Consider the following 24125-nt stretch of genomic DNA (forward strand, 5'->3'; position numbering starts at 1 on the left):
AGTATTCCTGTTCTACCAACTGTGGGCTACGCACGTGCCATGCTGGTGGTTGGTGGGTAGGCAGCGGCTGATAGTGACCAGGCCGGCTGTGTACTATTCCTTTTCCACCAACTGCAGGCTATGCACGTGCTACGACAGGTTGGTGAGTAGGCAGCGGCTGATAGTGACATTAAGTAGTAGAGCGTGCTGCTCGTCGTAGTGTTGTCAGTGAGCTGTCGCAGCTTTGGTCAGATCTTTTGTCCATACCTTGGCAGGTACAGTACAAAAGATCCTACAGTAGCGTACGGACTGGCTCATTTGGGCGGGAGTTTTCCCGGCTTTGGGCGGGAGTATTCCCGGCTTGCTCACTCCTTCTTCAGGTGACATTGCTGAATTATTTAAGAGTTAGTGCCTTGTGCGTGTAGCCTTGCTGCGCGGGTAGCCTTCCCTGATGGCTAGTATCCGTTGCTGCGGGAACAGGCGGAGTACGTCGACCATTGGGAGGCTTTTCCTGCGGGAACAGCTTGCGTACTGCTCGTAAGGACGTCACGTCTCTGAGCATGGTGGGTCCTGCGGATCCAGTTGGTTTTTGCGCAGACGTCTCTTCAAGGTGAGTTGCGAGTTTAGTCTTTGCGCAGACGTCCCTCTTGAAGGTGAGTCTTGCGGGTTCAACTGCGCAGACGTCCCTCTTTGAGGTGAGTCTTGCGGGTCCAACTGGGCTCTGCTGGGACCTACCTCTTCAGTATCATATCAGAAATCGACACCCTTAGCTGTTCTACCCCTACATTTAATCATTTATATCATATAATTTTATTAACTCATCATACTTATAAATCTATTTTTCAATTAAAAAAATGTCAAATTTTTTATAGACAAAGCATACCTCGAGTCTGCCACTAACTCAATTGGACGTAGTCTATTCATGTGTTCAGTCAACATTAAACAATATGCATGCACGATTCACCAATCTTTTTGTAAAAGAAAAATCAATTAAAAATTGTATGGTGCTACAATCAACTTGTCTTCTTCCCAATATTCAATAATTGCATGCACTAATGGAAGGTTACGTGAGTGAGGATTTAGAAATGTGTCTCCTCTATTTTGTGGGTGTAGCTTTCTTTGGACCATACCCTATTATCTGCCTAAAAGAATGACCACTTTACAATCTTTTATAAAATTGGCTAACTTCATCTTCAACTCAAATTAGGTTTTAATAGTGTTCTTGAATCGCGGCTGCTTTATGTTTTCAAACATACGTGGTTTGATAGATTAAGGGACAACGAAGATAAGATGCTTCTGGTGGAGAGCGTGCCTCATGAACGTGACGATTACTCCACTCTTCTCAACCACATTTAAAACGGTATTATACTCGAGGAATTGAAGACAACTTTTATGATATTTTGAGCTAGCCATGAATGATCCGTTACTTTATCATAGTAATAGTACTCGTAGAGCTTCGAAATATTTGGTTTTGACTAACCAACTAAACTGATTAAACAACTTTAACTAAGTATTAACATGTGATAATATATTCCAACACATGAAAGTATAAAACGTGACTTACATCAACAAAATTACTTCACACAACACACTTACATCAGAGTACTAAAATACACAACAAATTCAGTGATCTAGATATCATTTTTTTGAAAAATTATAAACCGCAAGAAGACAATTAAGGTTAATACGAAGCCACCATGTGATCAATTCCACTTTCCTGTACCGGTTTCAATTAACTCCTTTTTTTTAATTGATAGTTTCTTTTTAGTGTTTGGATAATACTCCACAAAATACCAAATCATGTATAAAGTCTTGAAACGTCACACCAACTATCAAAAGATCACGTAATGATAACCAAAATTTGTACATTCTTGTATATAGATGTGCAAAATGACATGCCCATTGAGAAGTTATTTAGCTGTGTCTAACAATTGTTAGTTGTCGAAGCATGAAATGAATCTGACCTGATCCATGACGATGTTTCCACGGATTTTCAAGATGAACGAACCACGTCTTGATCTTCTTCTCCGGCTGCTTGAGACCTGCAATGGTTTTTCGGAGGTGTGGAGGTGACTGCTAAGAAATCCTGAAGATCTCTTGTTTACAGACATAAAAAAGTGGTGATGGCTCTTATTGAGCATGACCTTTAATAAGGAGGTGGAGACCTCCTTATATAGAGTCTCATGGCCACCATCATGGTACCCTAATGGGTCTAGCCCAATTAGGGTTACCTCCACAAAACCCCCTCAGCCCAATAACATTGTATTAGTCCATATAATAAAATAAGCCAAACATAATAAATTTAGGGTCGTAAAACCGGGTTTAGTACCATACCCCTACAAGCCTCCCAAGTCCAGCGTTGCTCCTGGGCGCGCAAGCGTCTAGGTGGAGCGCTGGACTTTATGAGGTGTGTTAGGTCATGGGGCGGTTTTTTCCCTTTCCTTCGGCCTTGTCTTTATTGTTTGAGTTTTGGGAGGTTTTCCCCATGATGGTGACATGTTGCGGTCCTTGTGATAATGATGGTGCCCTGGCATAAATAAGATATAGCACGCATCATAGTGGCGCGAGGCCTGATAAAAGATGGAGCGCGCATCTTGATAATAATGTAACATAACTTGCGCGCGAGGCAGCTTATGAGTTATGAGAATAATAAAGCCTGCACGCGAGGCGACTTACGGATCTATGAGAATGATAAAGCCTGCGCGCGAGGCGACTTACGGATCTATGAGTAATAAAAACTGCGCGCGAGGCGACTTACGAGCTATAAGAATAATGAAGCTTGCGCGTGAGGCGACTTATGAGCTGTAAGAATAATAAAGCTTACGCGAGTTGCGGCTTACGAGCTATAATAATAAAAAAGCTGCACGCGAGGCGACTTACGAGCTGTAAGAATAATGAAGCTTGCGCGTAGACTGTGCACATGGCACACTTGTTTGAGTTTATTATGGTTTTTATGGGCAAAACCTCTAAGCAATACGGTTCCAAGGGGGCAATGCTCCCCAATTGGCGGTCTAGGAGCAACGCCTTTGGGAGGGCTAAGGAGCAGTGCCCTTGGCTAGGTTGAGCTTTCATGAAGTTTTTATTTATGTAAGTTTAATAATTTGTTACAATACAAACTAGTGAGATTAAACTGGCTCGCGTGTTGCGTCAGCAGTAAAGTTTTTTGGTTCCAATATATTTGTTGTTTTCAACTAAAGAGAAAACCCAAAAATATTGCCGCACTATAAGCAAAAATACACCGAAACATGTTTGTTTCATTGTTTTAATATAAAACGTTCAAACTCATGCTACCAAAGTCACATTGCTGCGGTGGGCACCAAATGAAAAATAAACTAAAAAATATAACGTGTTCGGTTAATTGGTTTGTTAAATATGTGAGTTGTTAAAAGAAGAATAAAATTTCTTAAGAATAATAAAAAGGAAAAAGTTAAAAACAAAAACAAAACAAAAAATAGTAAATTGCTTTTTTTTTTCCAATGATGTTTAAATTTGTTTGTGGTTTTGGCTTTTAGGCTATCTCCATCCATTATCTTAACATGAGATAATAGTCGAAGCTAGTCTAAGAGCCAAAACTACAATAAAATTTAAACGTTATAATTGGTTCATTCTTTCAAAAATTCAATTTTGGTTTGAAGTGTTACAGAATTTAAACCACATAAAAAAATCACACTAAAAAAATGGCTATCAACTAACAATTGCTGAACTTAACTAGTTGTAACTAAAATAACATAAATCCGAATAGAAATATATACAGTACTTAGTCCATGGACTAATGAAGTATATAGCGGCCAAACTATTATTCCATACATGTAACATCTATTAGGTTCTGACTTCTGAATGATGTCATTGTACGTTATTCTTTATGAAAGTCTTTCCGTTTTTTGGAGTCATCTTGAGATTCGACAAGTTAAATAAATAGCTCTAATGCTCTATACTTTGGTAAAGCATATATAACATGAATCCAGAATATAAATATACGTTTCACATATCAACCAAGGAGAATTTGAACACCAAAACGAATACTATTTAGCGCGAACATAGCATGTTGAGGATCTCGACGAACATTATATAGCGCATATTCAATCGTTTCTAGATTTCGGATGTACAAAGTTTTCTTAACTTTGTCAACAAAGAAATATATTTATGATTATAATGAGTGAAAACCAAATAAAGATGACAAACGTGTATGTCCTTTAGATGGATCTCAAGACTTGACTCGGATCAATCCGTGTCTAAAAATCAATAAATTGGCCTAGATTTGAGTTTTTAAGCCAAATCTGAGCTCAGACACAAAAATTTAAAATACTAAAAACTTAGATTTGGTGATTCTCGTGTATTTCTAAGGTGAAAGGACTCCAAAAGAGATAAATAACACGAAATCAACCTCAAATCCAACAAAAACTAAGATCAAAATCCGAAAAATTTGACCCGAAAACCACAAAAAGTCGAGCCGAAAGCTCTGATACCACTTGTAGGTTCTCTAGATGGATCTCAAGACTTGACTCAAATCAATCCGTGTTGTTGGTTAGCAGAAATCACCAACGATACTCAGATCTCGGATCTTAGTTTGTTTGGTTTATTTGCTTGAAAGAAAGAAGAAGAAGATAGAGAGAGAACTTTATTTCCAAAATATGTTTCTCTTAAGTTGTGAAAGAGTTGTTGAAGTCATTGGAGAAATAGTAAAGTGTCTCTTTTATAGGGTCCTCATTTTTCCAATACATACAAAATAAACGTACCAAGTATGTAGTACACCGGCTAAAGCAAGCTAAACAACATATGCAATTCTAAAATTAATATAGAATATTGGCCCTACAGGTAGTAAATAACCCTTTACCTTTTTATATTCTTCTGTTTGAATTCGTGGGGGCTAGTGAACAATTGAGGACTTTTGACTCTAAAGCGTTCAATTATCCTCCTACTTCACAAAAAAAATTTATTCCAGGTAATCTTATTTATGGACCAATTTTATTCTTCCACTAAAAAATAAAATGATTAATACCAAGATTTCGAATGTGGCATTTGATTCCATGAAAATGTCTACAAGTTTTCACTTGAAAAGTAGGATTTTGAGTCAGCGTTTTACCAACGACGACTCACTAGCTCAATAAGCTGTGTTAGGCTAGTTCGAATATGAATACACACCATCATCAAATACTTTCATGCTGATCACATACACACTAATTCTTTTTGAGCACAAATTAAAGTTCCTAACAACCACACAAGTTCCTCTGAACCACTTAGAGCACCCACAACAAAATTCCACAAACCGCAATATCAGCCTCACATAATTTTCTTCAACAACAAACCTCATTAAAAAAAATATTTTTTATATGTATGTATTTATGCGAGAGGGGTGGCCCACCTCTCTGTCTGCTTCTACGTCCAAATCTAAGGACTTTGTCCATGGACTTAATGTCCGCAAGAAGGAGAGGTTTGCTACCTCTTAAGTCCTTCGCATTGACACATCATCCAGAAGAGATGAGGAGCCTGTTGTGATGCTCTTACTAGCTACCGATGACCATTAATGCTACCGTTACTCGTCAGTAGCAACCCTAAAGAGTTCCCAATAACTTTTATTAGTTATACTTATAGCAATATATTTCATCAAATATAGTTGCATGTTACTTACCTTAGTTTCCTTAGGTTAGTTTGAATATGAAAAACTAACATTCGCTTAATTAATTGTCTTGAGCTTGATGAAATTGTACCTTTAAGGTTCTTTTAAATCTAACCAAGCTCAAGTCCAACGCGCAGTTTATAAGGTGTGTGTTTTTTTATTAAATTAACTGGCGATAGAAACAAAGATTATTATAACTAATTTATGTGTTGGTCTTTGTCCCTGCAATCAATGAGAGAAAAAGGGATTGTGTTGTAATCAAGAAAGAAAAGGAAAAAAGAAAAAGGAAAAGAGAGAATGTTTTGCTGAAAAATGTGGAAGTTTGTTAAAGGGTAGAAATTAAATTAAAAACTCCTATTAAAAGGCTCTTGCCTAATTAAATATTAATATGCTACAATGGTCACTTTTTTATATATTTAAACCTAGTGTCTTTTATATATAAAGCCCTGACTTAGAAATTTTTTGAATTGTTATACGTAGTCTCTCTCCCAAAAACCCAAAACTTTACTATTGCATCTTTTGTTTGAAAGGAGTTAATTTTGTGTATTAGACTTTAATACGTTTTACAATAATCTGGATGGTCCTTAGAGGATGCATTTTCGATCTATAGAATAGTTCATTCATACACAGATACATATAAATGTGTGTGTCGATGATTTAGTGGGATCACTACTATAAAACCACTACTCAATTAGAAACTGATAGATTTGTGACACAAAACTGCATCGGAAAAGCGTCACAAAACAAGCAATGATCCGACGCAATGCGCATGTCAGGAAAAACCCTTGTCGGAAATTCATTTGTGACACATTTTTGACGTAAATTATGACACAGTTCCAACGCATCATTTTTTCGCAATTTTCTAACACTTTGATGACGCTTTTAACACTTCTAATAATTTTAATTACGGTATTAATAACACCGTATATGTATAAATATCATATTAAATTTTTTTGTTGTGACTTCCGATACATATATAAATTGTTTTCGGATACATATATAGATTGTTTTCCGACACCAATTTTAAAGAAAATTATATAATGTACGTGAATCACAAAATGATCCAGAGAATAATGATTGAGAAAGTTACAACACCAGGGTTATAAAACTTCACTTTCACTAAGGTTAAGTGTTATTTTATAACCCATTATACATTCACACACCTTTTATACTGTTGTGACAAGTTATGCACTGTGTGTGATCTAAGATTCTAAAGCAGATTTCTTTAAGAGGGTATTTACTTAATGTTGTTGGAAATGCTAAGTAAGTCCGACGTGTCTTTTATCTCTTTCATGCATGCACATATAGATACAGACAGTGTGTGTGGTATATATGTGAGTATATCAAGGGATGGGTCAGTGTTCTCTTTTTTACCCAAGCACTAACATGAAGTAATGTGCCAGATTGTCACTATAAGAAAGCTTAAAGGCTAAGAAACTTCGTCCACTCACTTCAAGAACCCTAATTATTATAATGAAAACAAAAAGAGAAATGCAAATTACAAAATTAAAAATCACAATACAAATATTAAGCAAAACAAAAGCCTCCTCTCCCTTATCTTTGCCTTCCCATCAGCATCATCTTCTTTATCTTTTTATCCTCCTCTCTCTCTCTTTTCTGTATATTATTCTCTTGTTTTTGATTCCAACTATCAAAGTTGAAACCCTTGAAAACTTTCTAAAAGAGAAAAAGAGTGATCAATTTAATTAAACCATGGTTTTCTCATCTGTTCCAACCTATCTTGATCACCACAATTGGCATCTCCAGGTATGATCTTTAATCTTCTTCTAAATGAAAAAGGAAAAGCATATGTCCAGGAAATTAAAGATGGTATATACTCATTCATATATACATATTCTCTTCAAAAGAATATACCATGTACATGTAGTACCTCTTGTGAGCTTTCTTATTTATTTCTCTTTTGTTTTCTTGTTTTTTCGTTTTAGTTGCAACAATCAAACCGCCAACAATTGAGCGTTGGTGTTGGTGGTGTTGGAGGTGGCGAAAACCCTAGCTTCCCACCACCAGCACCACCTCCTCCACCACAACCAGCTGGTGGTGGAGGAGGTGGTGGTACACGCGGGGAAGGGTCTATCAGACCAGGATCTATGGTAGATCAAGCCAGGATGGCCAAGCTGCCTATGCCAGAGCCAGGATTAAACTGTCCGCGATGTGATTCAACCAACACAAAGTTTTGCTACTTCAACAACTATAGCCTCACACAACCGCGACACTTTTGCAAGACGTGCAGGCGTTATTGGACTCTAGGTGGTGCTCTAAGAAATGTCCCGGTTGGGGGAGGTTGTAGGAAAAACAAAAGGAGTAACAAAAGCCGACGCTCAAAATCTCCTAGCCGAACGGGGCCGAAATCCGTTAGTGATAGTCCTTCAAGGTGTAGCACTGATACTATGGCAAGTACTCAACTTTCTAATCCTCCCTCTCTTCACTTACCATTCATGAGCTCTTTGGCTCAATATGGAGGTGTTGGCGGCAATATTAGCGCAAATCTTGGTGGATTTCAGCCTCAAAATGAAATGGGAAATTTTCAATTAGGAAGTGGGAGTTCAACTGGGAATAATTTCAATAATATTTTATCAATTGGAGGGGTTGAAAATTGGAGATTGCCTTTCTTAGCTGGATTTGAAGTACCCAATAACCCTAATAATTTATTTCACTATCCAAGTGACGTTGTAGCTGAAGCACCATCATCTTCTATGGTAAGAGGAGACATGCAAGTTCCAAACACTAGAACCGATAACATCCAAATCGATCCACCCGTGAAAATGGAAGATAACCGAGGCTCAAGTTTGTCAAGACAGTTTCTTGGTGTTTCAGAAGCTAATAATCAACAACCATGGGTGGGAAATGCATGGACTGAAATTTCTGGTGTCAGTAGTACTTCTTCTACTACTCCTACTACACATTTTCTATAATTTGGTTGTGTTTCTTTCTTTGATCTAACGATGCATTCGAGTATTATTCAGCTAAAAGTTTCATGTAGCAGTTGTTATAAAGGGGGCACTGAACTGAAACTTGGATCATTCAAACCCTAGGTAGCATATATGACTGTCTCCAGGTCAAGTAATTAGGGTTCCACGTATCCATGAATGATGTTATATTGCTGAAGAAGGAGAGCTAATTATGGTAGGTTTACTTTGTATGTTAAGTTTAATTTTACAATATGCTATGATCATGTTAGTTGATTTTACTAATGGGTTTGAGGGTTTACTTGTACTTCTATGTGGAATGTTCCTATAATTTCTATGTAAGTGTGTGCTACTTTGCCAATATTCATGTGTTATTTGCTAAGTATATTCTCTTTATCTGACTCATGGCTTGAGAATTATTTGTAGCATTAAGTACCATATCACAGTTCAACAACAATTGAAGATAACCAAAATCTTGTGATATGCATGTTCCAATCTTTCATAGGCTTCAAGAATTGGTTGAATAAGAACAAATTATTATGAAAGCTAGATTTTTTCTGGAACTTCATGATATATATGTGATGGAAATCTTATATTATCAATATTTTCTATTAAGAAGAAGAAATTCTCTAAGAATGAAAACTATTGGTGATAAATTTATTTTTTTTCCTTCAATATCTTCATCTATGATAAGCTATTATTGGTGCTCTCAAACTCTCCATGAACTTTATAATGACATGTAAACATTGAATACATGATCAGGGCTAATTTTCTCTTGTTAATTCAAGCTAGTGATATGAGAGCATCATAGTATCCATAAATTCACACCTAAAACATAGGGTACTTGTTTTCCATTCTGTTACATGTATATGGTATACAAAACGAAAATTTGTGTTCAATTAATAGTTTTAAGCATAAGGATTCTTACTAACAAGGTATTAGGTGTACGCAACACTTGTTTCCAATACCATAAGTCCATAACTGTAATGTTTTCCTTTCTATTACACGCTTCAATATGAACCATTTTACGTTGTTGTTACTACAATTAATTAATTTTTTTCCTTAGATAAAGAAACACAGAAACCTTAGCTTTCCAAGCTGTTCATCTAGGTACACAAATAGAGAAGATAATGCCACTGACGGATCTAGAAGAATAATTCAGGGGTATCCCAAATAATCCTTTTGTATATCAAGAAATGGTTTTATTATATGAAAAATTGAAAATGGTGGATCTTAAAGTTTGGGGTATACAACATATAAAATTGCACTTTAACAAGAAAGTTGAGGAGTATCCTGGCACCCCTAGCCGCCCACATAGATCCGCCATTGGATAATATATATATATATATATATATATATATATATATATATATATATATAGTATGGCAGATTTTTATCAGAAACGTATCGGAAATGGCAGTTTTCACACATTTCTACGAATTATGGCATAAGTGATTACCAGCTTTCTAGTAGTCATAGCAATCTACTTTCACGTACTATGTTGTCGAGCTTGTAAAAGGTTTTTCAATCCTTTGATATTCCAATGACTTGTAGATCGAGTCTTATAGTTTGAAAAAATGTAAATTGAGAGAATCAAAATGTACATTTACTAGTTCAATTAAGAGAATTATTGGCACACTTTTACAAATTCAATTACATAAGGCATAGGTGTTAGTTACTTTTGTTAAAAGAGTAATTAAGTTAATTTGAAAATAATATAGATTCATATTATGTCATTATCACCGAATAGAATCATATAAGGAAAATATAAAAATGGTAAAAAGAACCTTACCGAAAAACAATTTGTGAATTTGTCATCATGGAAGGGTAGGAAGGCGAATATATACATATATAAGTAGGTAATGATAATGCAATAATAAGAAAGAGACTGGTGCAGCAAAAGAAAACACATTGAATCTAATGCAAATGTTAATATAAGAAAACATCAAGAATCCACTCAAAATCATGCAACTGTTTTACACTTGACTTCTAGCTGAGAAAAGGATATATATTTTGAATCAAAAAGAATTTATTTGGTGTGCTCACATCTCTCTCTCTCTCTCTCTCTCTCCACTCAGTGAAAAAGTAAAGGAGTACATAGTTTGAGAGGAAATCTTGGAGTGATAATTACAAGAAAAAACAAAAGTGAAATGAAGGATGATTGCTTGAAAATGGAAGAAAGAAAACAAGTGTGTGATTGTTAGTTTGTAATCTAAAAAGAAAGGAAAGGAATCTGGCAAGGATAATATTGCTTTATTGAAAGGACCAACACCCTCCATTAAAGCTTTACATGCCCAACCCATGGAACCCTAGGCTAGCTCTTTCTACCCCTTCAACCATTCCAAACAGAAATAAAGCAATCAAAGGTGGCCAAAAATCATGGGCTTGTTTGGTTCAATTGAAAGTTATAGGAATAAGATATTGTAATATACATTCTACTAGCTAGTGTGTATGTTATTTTTATGCACAATATAATTTAAAATGAATGCAAAATTTGAATTTATTTATGGTTTATTAAAAAAAGTTTGTAGTTGTCACTTAATTGTGCAATTTTTTCTATATAATAACAAGATAGATACGTAGGTTATGTATTTATCTTTAGTATTACGTATATTTATATATTTACTTGAGTTTTTACCGTAGTTTAGATAATTATTTACATTTAAATTCCAAATCTTATTAGTTTAATTTATTTATCTAAGATTAATGAGTGACTGAATAACATACAAACACTTATGATTAACATTCTCTTCAATTTCTCTCTCAGTTGTTTTTATAGAAATAAAGTCGCAAATGCTTTACGCCCTCAACTCCTTCTTTTCCAGATCTTCAAACCTACTGTAGGTCCCGATATGGTGGATCTAACAACGATTCTTGGATCAATCTACTCGGTGTTTAGCGGAATATCTCACCAAGTTACCTAGATCTCGGATCTTGTTTGTGTGTTTGTTTATTTTCGGCTTTTATAGCTTGAGAGAACAAGTTAGATGGATAAGAGTTGTATTTTGACAAAAGCTTAAGTGTCTCATGTACATGCTTCCTATTTATAGGGAAGTATGACATGAGATATGTTCATTGATATTGCCTAATGGGCTTTATGTACAAGTGGCCTTGGGCCCATTATAACATAATACAAAAGACAAGTCTAATAAAGTGCGTACAATACAAAAGACTAATTAATAATATAAAACAAGGCCTAACACCTACGAGACGAGTTACACAGCACTGCAACCACCGTTATATTCCTCAAAGTTTAGTGACAAAAGACATCTAAGGAGTTCAACTTAACAAGATGCTTTTTTAAATACATGTATAATGTTTACAACCAAATTCCAAAGAGAACAAAAAGAACATAAATGCGTGAAAAAAATCAAAAGGTACAAATTAGTAGGAAATGAAACCCAAGGCCTCGTGATCTGATTCCTCTAACATCTGATAGTGGAGAAAGGTCGGTCTTCGTTGGCTGCACAAATTAATCTTGCTCCAGCCGTATCTACCACTCTCGCGAGTCGTACAAGCTCTCTAATGCTACTTCTCTTTCACAATCTGCTTTAACAACTCCTTAGCCCGTGCTAAAGAAGGTCTCACATATATATTTTATAACAAACCGACATTAGGGAAAACCTTCTGCTACAGCTAAAGCACACATATTAAGGAAAACCTTATCTGGGATGCATAGTAAGTGAAATCTTACTCGACAAGCATTTTAAGGTTAACATACGTACTCTATGTCAATAAAAAACTATGTGGTCTTTCGCTAATATGGGTCATATGGTTCATGCGAGGACCATATGTCTAGGAATTAATTGAAGTATGCATAATTTGATGGTCTTCAGTGGCAAGGCTTATTTATGGCCAGGGGTGGCCTCGCGCCCCCCTTTTTTTCCCATCAGTAGCATAAATTTATAAGTTTTCGTTCGAAAATTTTGAGTCTAACCCTTGTGTTTATGAAAACTTTCATACGTATTGAGTCTGGTCACCCGTGTTTTCGTACAAGTCTCGTCACTGATGATATTGGTGTCTAAAAACGTGGATGGTGTACTAATTCGACGTTTATCTGGATCATGTAAGAATTTCTGGAAATTGTGAGAAAAAAATGATCCTCTCTGCTGTATCTTGTTTTCTGTGTAGTGATTCACATAGTACATATGGAACCCATATAGACTGCTTTAGTTTGTTAGGGACAAAGATTCGAATCAGCTTTTTTAACACTTTTCCCTACTTTTAATTAAATTCATTCATACTAAAAAACATCACTATTTGCTGATAAATATTTACTTTAATTTATTTCAAGGTTTATTTATCTTGTTAAATTATATGTATATAGGCATAAAATATTCGAATATTTATGTATACAGTTTAAAAATGTATGCCTTTGACCAGCTTTATAAAAAAACCTTAATTAAGTACGTGTATACACAAAAAAAAAAGTTGCTACACAAAAATAAAACATATGTGTGAAAACTCACGTATCCTTGAATCTAACTCTAAATGTACATCAATTTGTCCATAATAATACTTAAACAGTTAAACCCTCACCATTTGAAAATGACCATACATTTTCAACATCTTGGTTTATCCTTATAAAAATAAATATTTAGTTTTATGCCTTCCATTTACTATCTATTTCGATGTAAAAGAATATATATGAACGAAAATTGTTGTAGGAAATTACATTATATATATATATCATCATTTAAAAATGACCATACATTTTCAACATCTTGGTTTATCCTTATAAAAATAAATATTTAGTTTTATGCCTTCCATTTACTATCTATTTCGATGTAAAAGAATATATATGAACGAAAATTGTTGTAGGAAATTACATTAATAGCAAAAACTAGCTCACTAATAGCAAAAACTACATACATATTTTGTGTATGTGTATAATAATAGTAACAAAAAAAAAGAAAAAAAAAGCAACAACCAACGGGTAGCTAGAGAAAGTAAAAAACAAACAAAAATAGAACCGAACACGGCCTAATGATATAAAAACAACAAGGACCAACCCCTATGGAAAGCAGGAGGCGATGATCACAAAACAGACCAATGTATTGAGCGAAGTGTGAACCTATCCTAATCAAATGAAACAATTGAACTTTAATCCTTCTATGATAATCTTTAAAATGGAATATTTTGTGCTATTTAAGTAGCTAGCTTATTTAAGTTCTTTTATCTTTGTGTCACATCCATAATTAATAAAGCCTTCAAATTTGGATCTTTGCTGTATAAGAATTCATAATTAAGATCAGAATCGCCAAATTGAGCAGACATAGTGATTGGTTATTGTTTATGCATTTACCCTTGGATATTAAATATGTTGACCAGATATCTTTTTTTAGAAAATTATGGATGTGTGGATTAAACATGAATAATTAGTAATAGAGTGGTAAATAAACTATAAGAAACTACCATGTCTTCAAATCCAGGTAACGCAACTTGATAATAAACCACGAAATGGATTTCTAACTTGATAAAATACCACACGGTTAAACTAATGTGACAATCTAGGTAACCAGGTTGTCACTGCGACTTCAGTTATGTTTTTATTTATATCTTTAAAAACTTACAAATTGAAGATTATGCATTCGAAATTTTGTAGCTTTAGCATAAAATGCATGTTGTAGTGTATAATGTATGTTTGGGTAAAGACATCACGGATTGACTCTTAGGTTCTGTTTGTTTTTACTTAAAAGGTCTGCAAGGGGCTTACGTCTACGGGCGAACAGACATAAGTTTCTGAAGACTGTTTGTTTTTTAAAAGAAAACGATCTGAAAAATGCTTTTATGGTCTTAAAAAATAAACTGTTATTCAACTTCTTCACATCCTATCAGCATCCAATGTCCAACACCACCACCACCCACCGTGTGCCACCACCATCATCGTCCACCACCACCACCCACCACCCGCCACCACTACCACCTTCCACCAACACCACCTACCGTCCGCCACCACCTACCGTCACCGTCCACCACCACCCACCGCCCACCACCACCACCATCCACCACCACCACCACCCTGTCGCCGGCCACCACCACCGTCCACCACCCACCACAACCGTCCATCACCACCACCCACCGTCCGCCACCACCGTCTATCACCACCACCACCCACCGTCGGCCACCACCACCACCCACAGTTCGTACACCACCACCAATTATTTTAGCAATTTATAGACGTTAAATAAATTCTATATACTGTGATATGTATGATATGCAACTAATTTTCAGCTCATGCAGACGATATCCAGTTTATAAAACAAACAGTATTATATTTTCAGATTTCAGACTTTAAGACCACATATACAGTTGCAGACATGAAATCAGATTAAATCAAATTGCAGACAGTTTTTGTCTTAAAAAACAAACAGCACTTTAGTGATTTAGAACAGGATGAAAATGTTGAAGATGAGATAATAAAGAGATACAATGATGAAAATGCATGATATATGAGAAAAACCTAATGAGTTGAACGATTCTCTTTAATCAAACGGAACAACATCAATATACATGTTACCAAACTTCTAAAACTATACACTCTAATAAAAAGCTATAATGTTTTGCCACCTGTCACTCCCACGTTAACCTCACAATTTAAAACCAACTAAATCTCTGAAATCCTTCATTACAATTTATTTGTTAATTAGTAACTATAAAATACTATTTTGAAGGATTGAAATAACTGAATAAATATCTAGATTGTTTTAAACACTATTGTACAACGGTTGTCTCTTAACATGCATGACAAGTTTATTGTTTTTTGTATTTCGTATTTCGCTTAATAATTAAATGTTGTTTTTATCAATTACCCGTGTAGTACACGGGTCTCAAGCTAGTTAGATATATATGTAATAACAAACATTTAACAGGACTTAGAAGGAGAAATGTTATTATCAGATAGTCAATGGGTCACAGACTAAATATAACAATTAAATTAATTTATTAAAAACATTTAGTGATGTTTTTAAATATTTTTGGTCATGATTATTTACTCTTTTCTCAGTTCCTACTTATCTAGATATTAGTTATTCGAATGGGTCACTCATCAACATGATAGCAAAGGTTTTCATTAAGTCTAATGTTTAGTTTTCAAGTTAACAAATTTCAAATTTTCAACTCCAAATCGGTTCAAAATGTATTCAGTAGTTGCAACTTTTTGGTAATTCTTGATGTTAACCTCGCACATGCTTTCCATGATGTTATAGATACATAATGGGTCATTGTGTCACACATTGTTAACGTCATAAATAATCATCCCCATTTTATAAATAATTAAGATGTGTATAGATCTACAATCACTTATAATCTATTATTTATTAAGTAATATCAAACCGAAAATAGGAATCTATTAAATCAAATTTGCAAACGAAAAAGAAAGAAGACGAGATTTAACAAATCACAAAAGTGATACTTTGTAACTTTTTAAAGCCTATAGAAAATGAATATTGTCAAGTTCTCTGATTAATAAAAGCATTCCTACGGAGTCCTAGGAACACAAAGCTAGAAAGAAAAGGAAAGGATGTTTGCATATACAATTTATACTAACTAGTTTTCTACCCGGCGCGTTGCGTCGGGCCAAGTTGGTAAAACTCGGGCGGTGGTAAAACCTAAGCATTGAGGCGATAAGTCAATGCAAATTCAGTCGGTTTTGGTAACGCGCGTTTTTGTGTCGGTACAAAAACAAAAAATAAAAACAAAAGTTATAAAAATTAAGGTGGACCAATGAGACAGCGTTGATCAACAAAATTGAAGCGTTGGTAAAACCCGACCGTTATTGATCCCGGGCGTTAAGATGATCAATCTATGCAAATTCGAACGGATTCCGTCACGTTCTTTACAGTACCGAAAGTAAAAAAAATCGACATTGGGTTGGTTTTCATTACGGTACTGGAACTAAAACAAAACAATAACAAAAAAATCAAAACAAAAATTAAAAAAAAAACAAAAAAACTTTTCCACTGCTAAGGTGCCGCAAAGTAACTCAATAGGGTCCTTACGAGTTGCAACACCAAAGTTATAAAATATATATAGTAGTAATTTCGTCTTTTGTGTCGCATAAAATATAAAGGTCCTTCATGATTCTTTTTTTATTATTTTTTAAGAGCACATATTCTAATTTTAAAAATTCGCTAAAATAAGTATAGACATCAATAGGTGTGTATATTTTTCAAATTAAAATTTTAAAAGAAACTAATATGATTCATACATAGGTACTTCAAAAGTTTTCTTTTTCTTCCGTAAATGCATATAATTGAATCATTTAATTTTAATATATAATTCATTTAGTTGTCTAAATGAATCGTTTACATGCTTGGCTTCACCTACTTGGGGCGCTACCCCATACCCCCATATGAAAGGTATTGTCCTTTGACCTAGTTATATTGTCGAAGAAAAGAAAATCAAATTGGGCTCGAGCAAGGCTATTTAATGATACACACATGAGAGCGTATTCAAATGACTTAATCAAAAGAATAATCACAATCAAATTATGAATCAACATGATAATATCATGATGCTTAAAGCTTTCAATGTATATTATATTATTATAAAAAAGTACTAAACTAAACAAAATAAACTCTACTTATACTAAACAAATACAAAAGATAAACATGAAAATAAGATAAACATGAGAATTTTAAAAGTGAAACAAAAATATTAGAATATATAAAAATAAGAATAGATAAATCAATGTATGCTATCTTTCTTGTTTTAAAATTTGGTTGACGAGTTGATAGAACTCAAACACGAATGGTTAATTAAAGTGGTTAGACATGTTAATGTTGACACAACAAAGTCATTTAAGATGTTAACCCAATCAATCAAAATCTGATCAATATTTTGTTGGATATCCTATCGGGAGTTATGGCTATTAACACGAGTGGATCCTCAAGTAATGAGAATCATCTACACCAATTTTACCTTTAGGAGACATTATATATATTAAAAATTAAATAGTAGTTAACTCACAACAATTCCTGATGTTCATGAATAGCAAATGGAATAAACCACTTCTTTACACTTGTGCAAGGCTTTGCATTGAACTAAATGGACACTTACAACCTCTCTATACCACTACACAAATCATTTTCAAAATTAGTAATTCGGTTCATTTGTATGATTGATTTTAATACTTTGTTTTATTTTTATAATTATTTTTTTCACATATTTTTTAATTTTTTTTCGCAAAGCAATGTTACTTCGTTCGAAACCGATCTAGTTCAACTATTATATATTTTCAGTTTTTTTTTTTAATTTGCAATGTCATGCTACTCTAAATTTGAAAACAAACGACAATGTTTCTACATATACCTCAATATAAATTTAATTCAATACTTAGCTCATGCAATGCACGATGAAAACACATTTGCCAATTATAATATATTCTTGTTTCTTCACGGCAACTTCGTTTTTTACAAAGACAACTTTATTTCTACTTGCGTTTTGATATAAATTTTATTAAAACTCAGCCACCGTAACACACAGACAAACTCTTTTAACTTTATGTTTTATCAGCTTCCCCAACACGACGCATAGGCTAATGTGTATCAATGCTCTCTATGCAATGCGCGGATACATTCACTAGTTTGCTACTAAAGTTAACGGTTAACCATATTTTTATAATAAACTTTAAAATGAATCTAACTACTCAAGTACCTGACTTTTGAATTTTCATTGTGGGGTTATAACTTATAAGTAGAGGTGTACAAAACGGGTTTTAAACCCAAACCGAACCGGTTTGGTAAACGGCTGGTCAAAACTGGTTTGACTCAAACCGGTTCGGTTTATAAACCGGTTTAGACACAAGATAGGCCGACCTGGTCACCTCGGTTCGGTTCGGTTCGGTTTATAAACCGGTTTAACCGGTTTTTAACCGATTTTAACCAGTTTTAGCCGGTTTTAAACCGGTTTTTCTCAGACCGGTTCGGTTTTAAAACCAGTTTGGTAGATCTTAAGAGGAACCGGTCCTGAAACAGGCGGTTTGGGTCGGGTTGGGAACCGGTTTGGGTGAAACCTGTTTTAAACCCAAACCGGTTTTTTTGTACACCTCTACTTATAAGCCGGCAAACGCCCAGTGTTTGGTGTTTGGCCCAACCACTGAACCTAAATTCCCACCAGGCCCACTATCCATGATGTAAATTCGATTTTCTTGAATTTTACATAGTTTTGTTTTAATTTCATTTTTGCATTTATATAAATAAAGCAAACTGAATTTTTATAACCTAAATTATAACTCATTGGATGATAATTATCCACAATGAGAATATGACCAATAACCTAAATTATCACTTATTGGTAGATAATTAATTATCCATACTTTCGTTGTAAAGAACAATTCAAATTAATGAAAATGTACCGCGTAACAATTAGTTACCTCTCTGTTTGGGTGAAATGTCGTTAACATCGAAAGTGAAAGTTAAAAGTATTATTTACCATGTAACAATTAGTTTGGATAGTAAAAATCCAATTTACTTTCATTTCATGACAAACAAGACCAAAAAAAAGTTGCAAACATATAGATTCAAATCACATTTCACACACTATTTTCACTCCCATGCACACACGCACACACATTCTTCATTATTCAATACATAATTATACATATACTTAAGGTTTAACCAGAGATCTCAATGGCTTTCACCTCAGGCTTCTTGACCTCCTGCTTCGGCACCGTCACCGTCAAAACCCCATTCTCCATCGAAGCCTTGACTTCATCCACCTTCGCATTCTCCGGCAACCTGAACCTCCTCACAAACTTACCAAAACTCCTCTCCACACGGCGCCACTTGTCATCCTTGTCTTCTTTCTCTCGGCTTCTCTCTCCACTGATCTGTAAAACCCTATTTTCTTCAACCTCCACCTTCACCTCCTCCTTTTTCAAACCCGGTAAATCGGCTTTGAATATGTGGGACTCCGGGGTCTCCTTCCAGTCAACTCTAGTTGGATAATATGATTCCTCGGAGGTAAAGAAACCGTCTAAGGGATCCCTTAAGAAGCTTGAAATGATTGACATTGTTTTGGCAAAGATCGATATTGCTAATGATTGATTGTGTTATAAGAAAGTGTTTAGAGTTGTGGAGATTAATGGAGGTTGATTGTTGTATTTGTAGGTGATAAAAGAGGGTTCTGGCAATTTCAAGAGTGAGGACATCTGTACATGATGTTATTATATATACATATCTTTCTTTTTTCATGACTAGAAACCTCGTGAACCCTTATTATTATATTTTTCAAAGTTAGATATGTTGTAAATAGTGTAATAGGAGCTTGAAACCTTGCAAGCTTGGTTGGGAAAAGGGTGAATGGTCCCAAAAGGGACGGGAAAAAGCCACTAGAAAGGTCATCCACCAAGTATCAAAGGCGCTGGGTAGTCCACTTTATCCGTGACTCTGAGTACAAGATTTCCGGGATCTAGCTTATTGGTCTAGTGCTTCCGGGTGCTTGCCAGTTCTGAATGACTTCACTTAGCTTGCCATGTTCTTACACATAAAAACATAAACTTTGAGGCTCAATAGCTAAATACATGGCAATTGACCGCGGGTCAGGGGTATTCCGTTGTACCAAGCTTAATGCCTTCTATTGAATCGATTGGTGCCATTTCTTCTCTTGGAGGCAGCCACTTAACTCGCTTTCAAGAATCAAAATCCTAGCTAACGAGAAATCAAAGCGATGATTTGGTTTTTGTTATTTGTGTAAACTGAAGACATCGGTTGATCTATTTTACTAACCAATCGGTTTTTGGTTAATTAGTTTGGTTTATGCGATCAGTTTGTTGTCGACTTTTGGTTTGGTTCGGTTCATGCGATCAGTTTGTTGTGGATTTTTGGTTTGGTTCGGTTCATAATAAAAGCCAATAACCAATTTCGGATTTTCGGTTAATTCGGGTTGAAGGTTTCACTCCTTTAACCCACTATACACTACATCTAAATTTGTTCTTCATATTCCCTAACAAAAGTATTTGTTTACATATGATTTGTCTAAATTTTAAGATACCAAATAGGTTTATGGTTACGAGGAAGTATTTTTAGAGGAGAGAGGAAGCCTAGGTTTTTTCTTACATACACATACTAAAACGATAGTGTGTACCACTAACTCATGGGCATCATTCAGCTAGTTAACTGCATGTGTGTAACATCTCATTTTATTGATGATGACTAGGCCTTACACAAAAGAATCGTTAATTTTAAGCCAATCTACAATCATAAGAGAGAAGAATAAGGGAGATGAGATTGTTGGTGTAAGCCTGATTTTTAAATCTAAAATTTAATGTTTTTATATGAGTATTTAAACGTGAGATTTTTATTCTGAATTTTCAGAATATGCGTGTTGAATTAGTAAGAGATTGATAAAATTGTTTGGAAAGAAAATCAGCTTTTATATAACTAGAAGGGTAAAGTTTGTAAATTTTAGTATTAAATATGAAATAAAGATGGAGGGCCATTTATGTCAATTAGATAAACTTGATTTGAAGTTTCCACCTCTTTCCGTTTCCATTTTCCGGCATCCATTAAACACGCTATTAGACTATACGCTATGGGGGCGTGGAAGAGGGGTGGAGGGGCGTGGTGGGCTTCAAACACCGCCGAGGTCGCGGTCAGGTGGGGCGCGGAGGGGGGAGAGGTGGAGGGGACGATGGGCGCGGAAGGGAGGTGGGGGGGGGGGGGTCCACCCCAACGGTCATATTCCTAGCCGTTTAAAAAAAATTAAAATTAATATTTTTTTAATATAATTTCAAACCTTTTTCTCAATTTTACTCAAACAACTTTCATATTCACACCAAATTTAACCATCTTCACAACATTCATATTCACACCAAATTTAACCATCTTCACAACATTCATCTTCGCACCAAATCATGAATCCTAACTCGAACCCGAACCCGAACACGAGCTCAAGCTCAACACCGAACCCAAACCCGAACCCGAATCAAAACCCGTGGGATCCGAGTTGTATTTGGTGGGCTAGTTTGCTCGCAAATAACGCCGACCTTAGCAACCCGTTCTATGCAAACCAACAACGACCGATGATTCCTCCACCCATGCCACCGTTTACCCCCGATATGTTCTTTCGGGCGCCAATGCCGTATACGTCCTCGCAAGTACCACAAACCCAAATACCCGAAACGCAAGTATCCGAAACGCAAGTACCCGAAACGCAAGTCCGGCGTCCAAAAAGAAGTCATAAAAAAAAGAACCCCGGTGATGTTCGAACAACCGAAAAGGGCGAACGAAAAATGTGGGAAGCGGACGAGGTAATGGCGTTAGCCTTAGCGTGGATCGACTCTTTTGAAGGCTCGATTCAAGGTATATTATAAAAATATTTATATGTTTTCCATGTTATGTTTTTTTGTTTATTAATATTAAGCTTTTATATGTATCGAAGGTGACGGCAAACATTCGCCGGAGTTTTGGGTACAAATACGCACCAAGTTCTTTGCTTTAATGGGTCGAGGAGAGTATCGCGGGAATGATTCCGTCTACAACAAATGGAAGTCATTACGCACACAACTAACCGACTTCACATCCGTTTACACCCGCATTGTGAACAACAGAAAAAGCGGCATGGGCGATGCCGATGTGTTGGATGCATGCTTAAAACAACACAAAGCCTTTTATAATAAAGATTTTAGCATGTTGGATGTTTGGAGACAATGCATAAGCCCGCCAAAGTGGCATACGGTCCCGACATCATCACCATTGCGACCGTCCAAACGGTCAAAGACAACGTCTACTTCGGCTGATCAATCGCCGTCGCAGCCCATGTCCGATGGTCGTTGTCAAATTAATCTAAACGAGTTGGATCCGGAATTAATTTTTGACGAACCGGATGAGTTCCCACGGCCGATAGGAAGAGATAAAGCCAAGGCGGCGGCTAGAGGTGGAGGATCTTCGTCCAGAACCACATCCTCTAAGAGTTCCGACACGAGCTCGCATCTTGAAAACTTGGAGCGAAGGCTAGTCAAGATTGCCAACCTTAAAAAACAAAAACAGGAGGGCCTCATTAAGGTGCACGAAGAAAGAAAGGCGATGCTTGTTGAATACAAAGTGATCCACTCGGAGCGAACGAAACAAAAGGAACTCAAGCTCATCACAAAAGATCTATCGCATCTAGATCCTGTGTCGCGGGCGGTGATGGAAAAAAGAAGAGCAAAGATATTGGCCAAATATGCAAATGAGGACGACGACGACGACGAGCATTAGTTATATTTTTATTTGTAGGATTTTTATTTTTATTTGCATTGGTTTTTTTATTTGTATGTTTTTTTATTTTTATTTGTATTGGTTTTTTTGTTTTATAAAAAAATAAAATAAAAAAGGTTGGGCTTCGAAGCCCCCTCACCATAGAGGGGCATTATGCCCTGGGGCTTCGATGCCCCCAGTGCCTACGTGGTGCTAACGTGCACTGTGAAGGGGCTTCGAAGCCCCCCACCATAGCACGCAGCCTTATGGGTGGTGGGCTAAGTTTTTTAAACCACTAAGACCCAATCAATCATGTACAACAAGTTTTACCTTTATGAAAGCATTCTCATCTAATATGAGGGGTGTTTTTATGATTTAGAGAGTGATTCAGGGTGTTGTGAGTGAATAGTTTTTACATTTTAGAGAAAGTGGTGATTTTTCTGTATATTTGAAAAGTTACTGTTCATACCCTATAATTTTTTAATATATTTTGAAAGTGGTTGTGAGTGAAGGAAAGAGAAAAGTTAATGATAAAATGTATAAAAGGTATTATTTAATTGAAATGGAGAGAGAAAATAGAGTGAGTTTTAGTGTAATTTTTGGTTTGGAGATAGAGAGTGGGATGAGAATGCTCTGAGCATTCTCAACCGATCCCATATCCCCGTCTTTATAATTACACTAAAAAACACTACATTTTACTCTTCTGTTTAATTAAATAATGTTTTTTTGTACTTTTATCATTAATTTTTCTCTCTCCACACTATAATTTACAAAAAGTCACTAAATTTTTCCAAAATTTACAAAAAATCACTACATTTTTGCTATCCACCCTTTTATTTACACTCACAACCACTCAAAACCTCACCTTATAATTTACAAACCCCCCTCACAAAATTTTGGGGGATCCAATGAGAATGCACTTAGGGTACCTATAAGGAGTGACATAGTTCTTTCAATCACTCTAAATAATGTTAATTTTTAGTTAAAAATCTATCTATATCTATTTTTTCACATGTTATTCAACTATAATAGCCAACTAGAATCAGGGGTGTTCAAAACCGGATATCCGAAGTTTCGGATATCCGGACCTTTCGGATAGTGGTTTTCAATATCCGAATCTGAATCCGAAATTTCAGATATCCGAAGTTCGGATATCCGAAATTTCGGATATCCGATCGGATAGTAAATCGGATATCCGAAATCTTAAAGAAAAAAAAGCCTATTTTAAAAATGAATAATGACTAGTAATGATTGACGAGGGTTGTGGTGACCGGTGAGTCGGTGAAGGTGAGGGCTGTGGTGACATGTGAGTCGATAACGGCAAGGGCTGTGGTGACCAGAGTCGGTCATGGAGAGGGCTGTGGTGACTGGTGAGTCGGTGACGGCGAGGGCTGTGGCGTTGAACTGATAACCGATGAAAGT

General features: G+C 35.6%; 2 protein-coding genes across 2 annotated transcripts; one reads left to right on the forward strand and one right to left on the reverse strand.

Moving 5' to 3' along the window:
• The first annotated feature begins 6679 nt into the window (after positions 1–6679).
• Positions 6680–8728, forward strand: LOC143616776 (dof zinc finger protein DOF3.6-like). The gene is made up of 2 exons (XM_077089509.1): positions 6680–7363; positions 7543–8728. The coding sequence occupies exons 1-2, from the start codon at positions 7310–7312 to the stop codon at positions 8527–8529; spliced, it is 1041 nt and encodes a 346-aa protein (XP_076945624.1). The 5' UTR covers positions 6680–7309; the 3' UTR covers positions 8530–8728.
• Positions 8729–19138: 10410 nt separating this feature from the next.
• Positions 19139–19537, reverse strand: LOC143616777 (16.9 kDa class I heat shock protein 3-like). Its single transcript, XM_077089511.1, has one exon. The coding sequence runs from the start codon at positions 19535–19537 to the stop codon at positions 19139–19141; it is 399 nt and encodes a 132-aa protein (XP_076945626.1).
• Between the last annotated feature and the right edge of the window lie 4588 nt (positions 19538–24125).

The sequence above is a fragment of the Bidens hawaiensis genome, unplaced genomic scaffold (genome assembly GCF_021521415.1).
Source record: "Bidens hawaiensis isolate Kalapana, Puna unplaced genomic scaffold, B.hawaiensis_p1.1 tig00049776_1, whole genome shotgun sequence".
In the NCBI taxonomy this organism is placed as follows: domain Eukaryota; kingdom Viridiplantae; phylum Streptophyta; class Magnoliopsida; order Asterales; family Asteraceae; genus Bidens; species Bidens hawaiensis.

Coding starts and splice junctions, on each gene's coding strand:
- LOC143616777 (XM_077089511.1), bottom strand. CDS start 19,537: ATGTCAATCATTTCAAGCTTCTTAAGGGATCCCTTAGACGGTTTCTTT.
- LOC143616776 (XM_077089509.1), top strand. CDS start 7,310: ATGGTTTTCTCATCTGTTCCAACCTATCTTGATCACCACAATTGGCAT. Junction 7,364..7,542: donor ACCACAATTGGCATCTCCAG/GTATGATCTTTA, acceptor TTTTCGTTTTAG/TTGCAACAATCAAACCGCCA.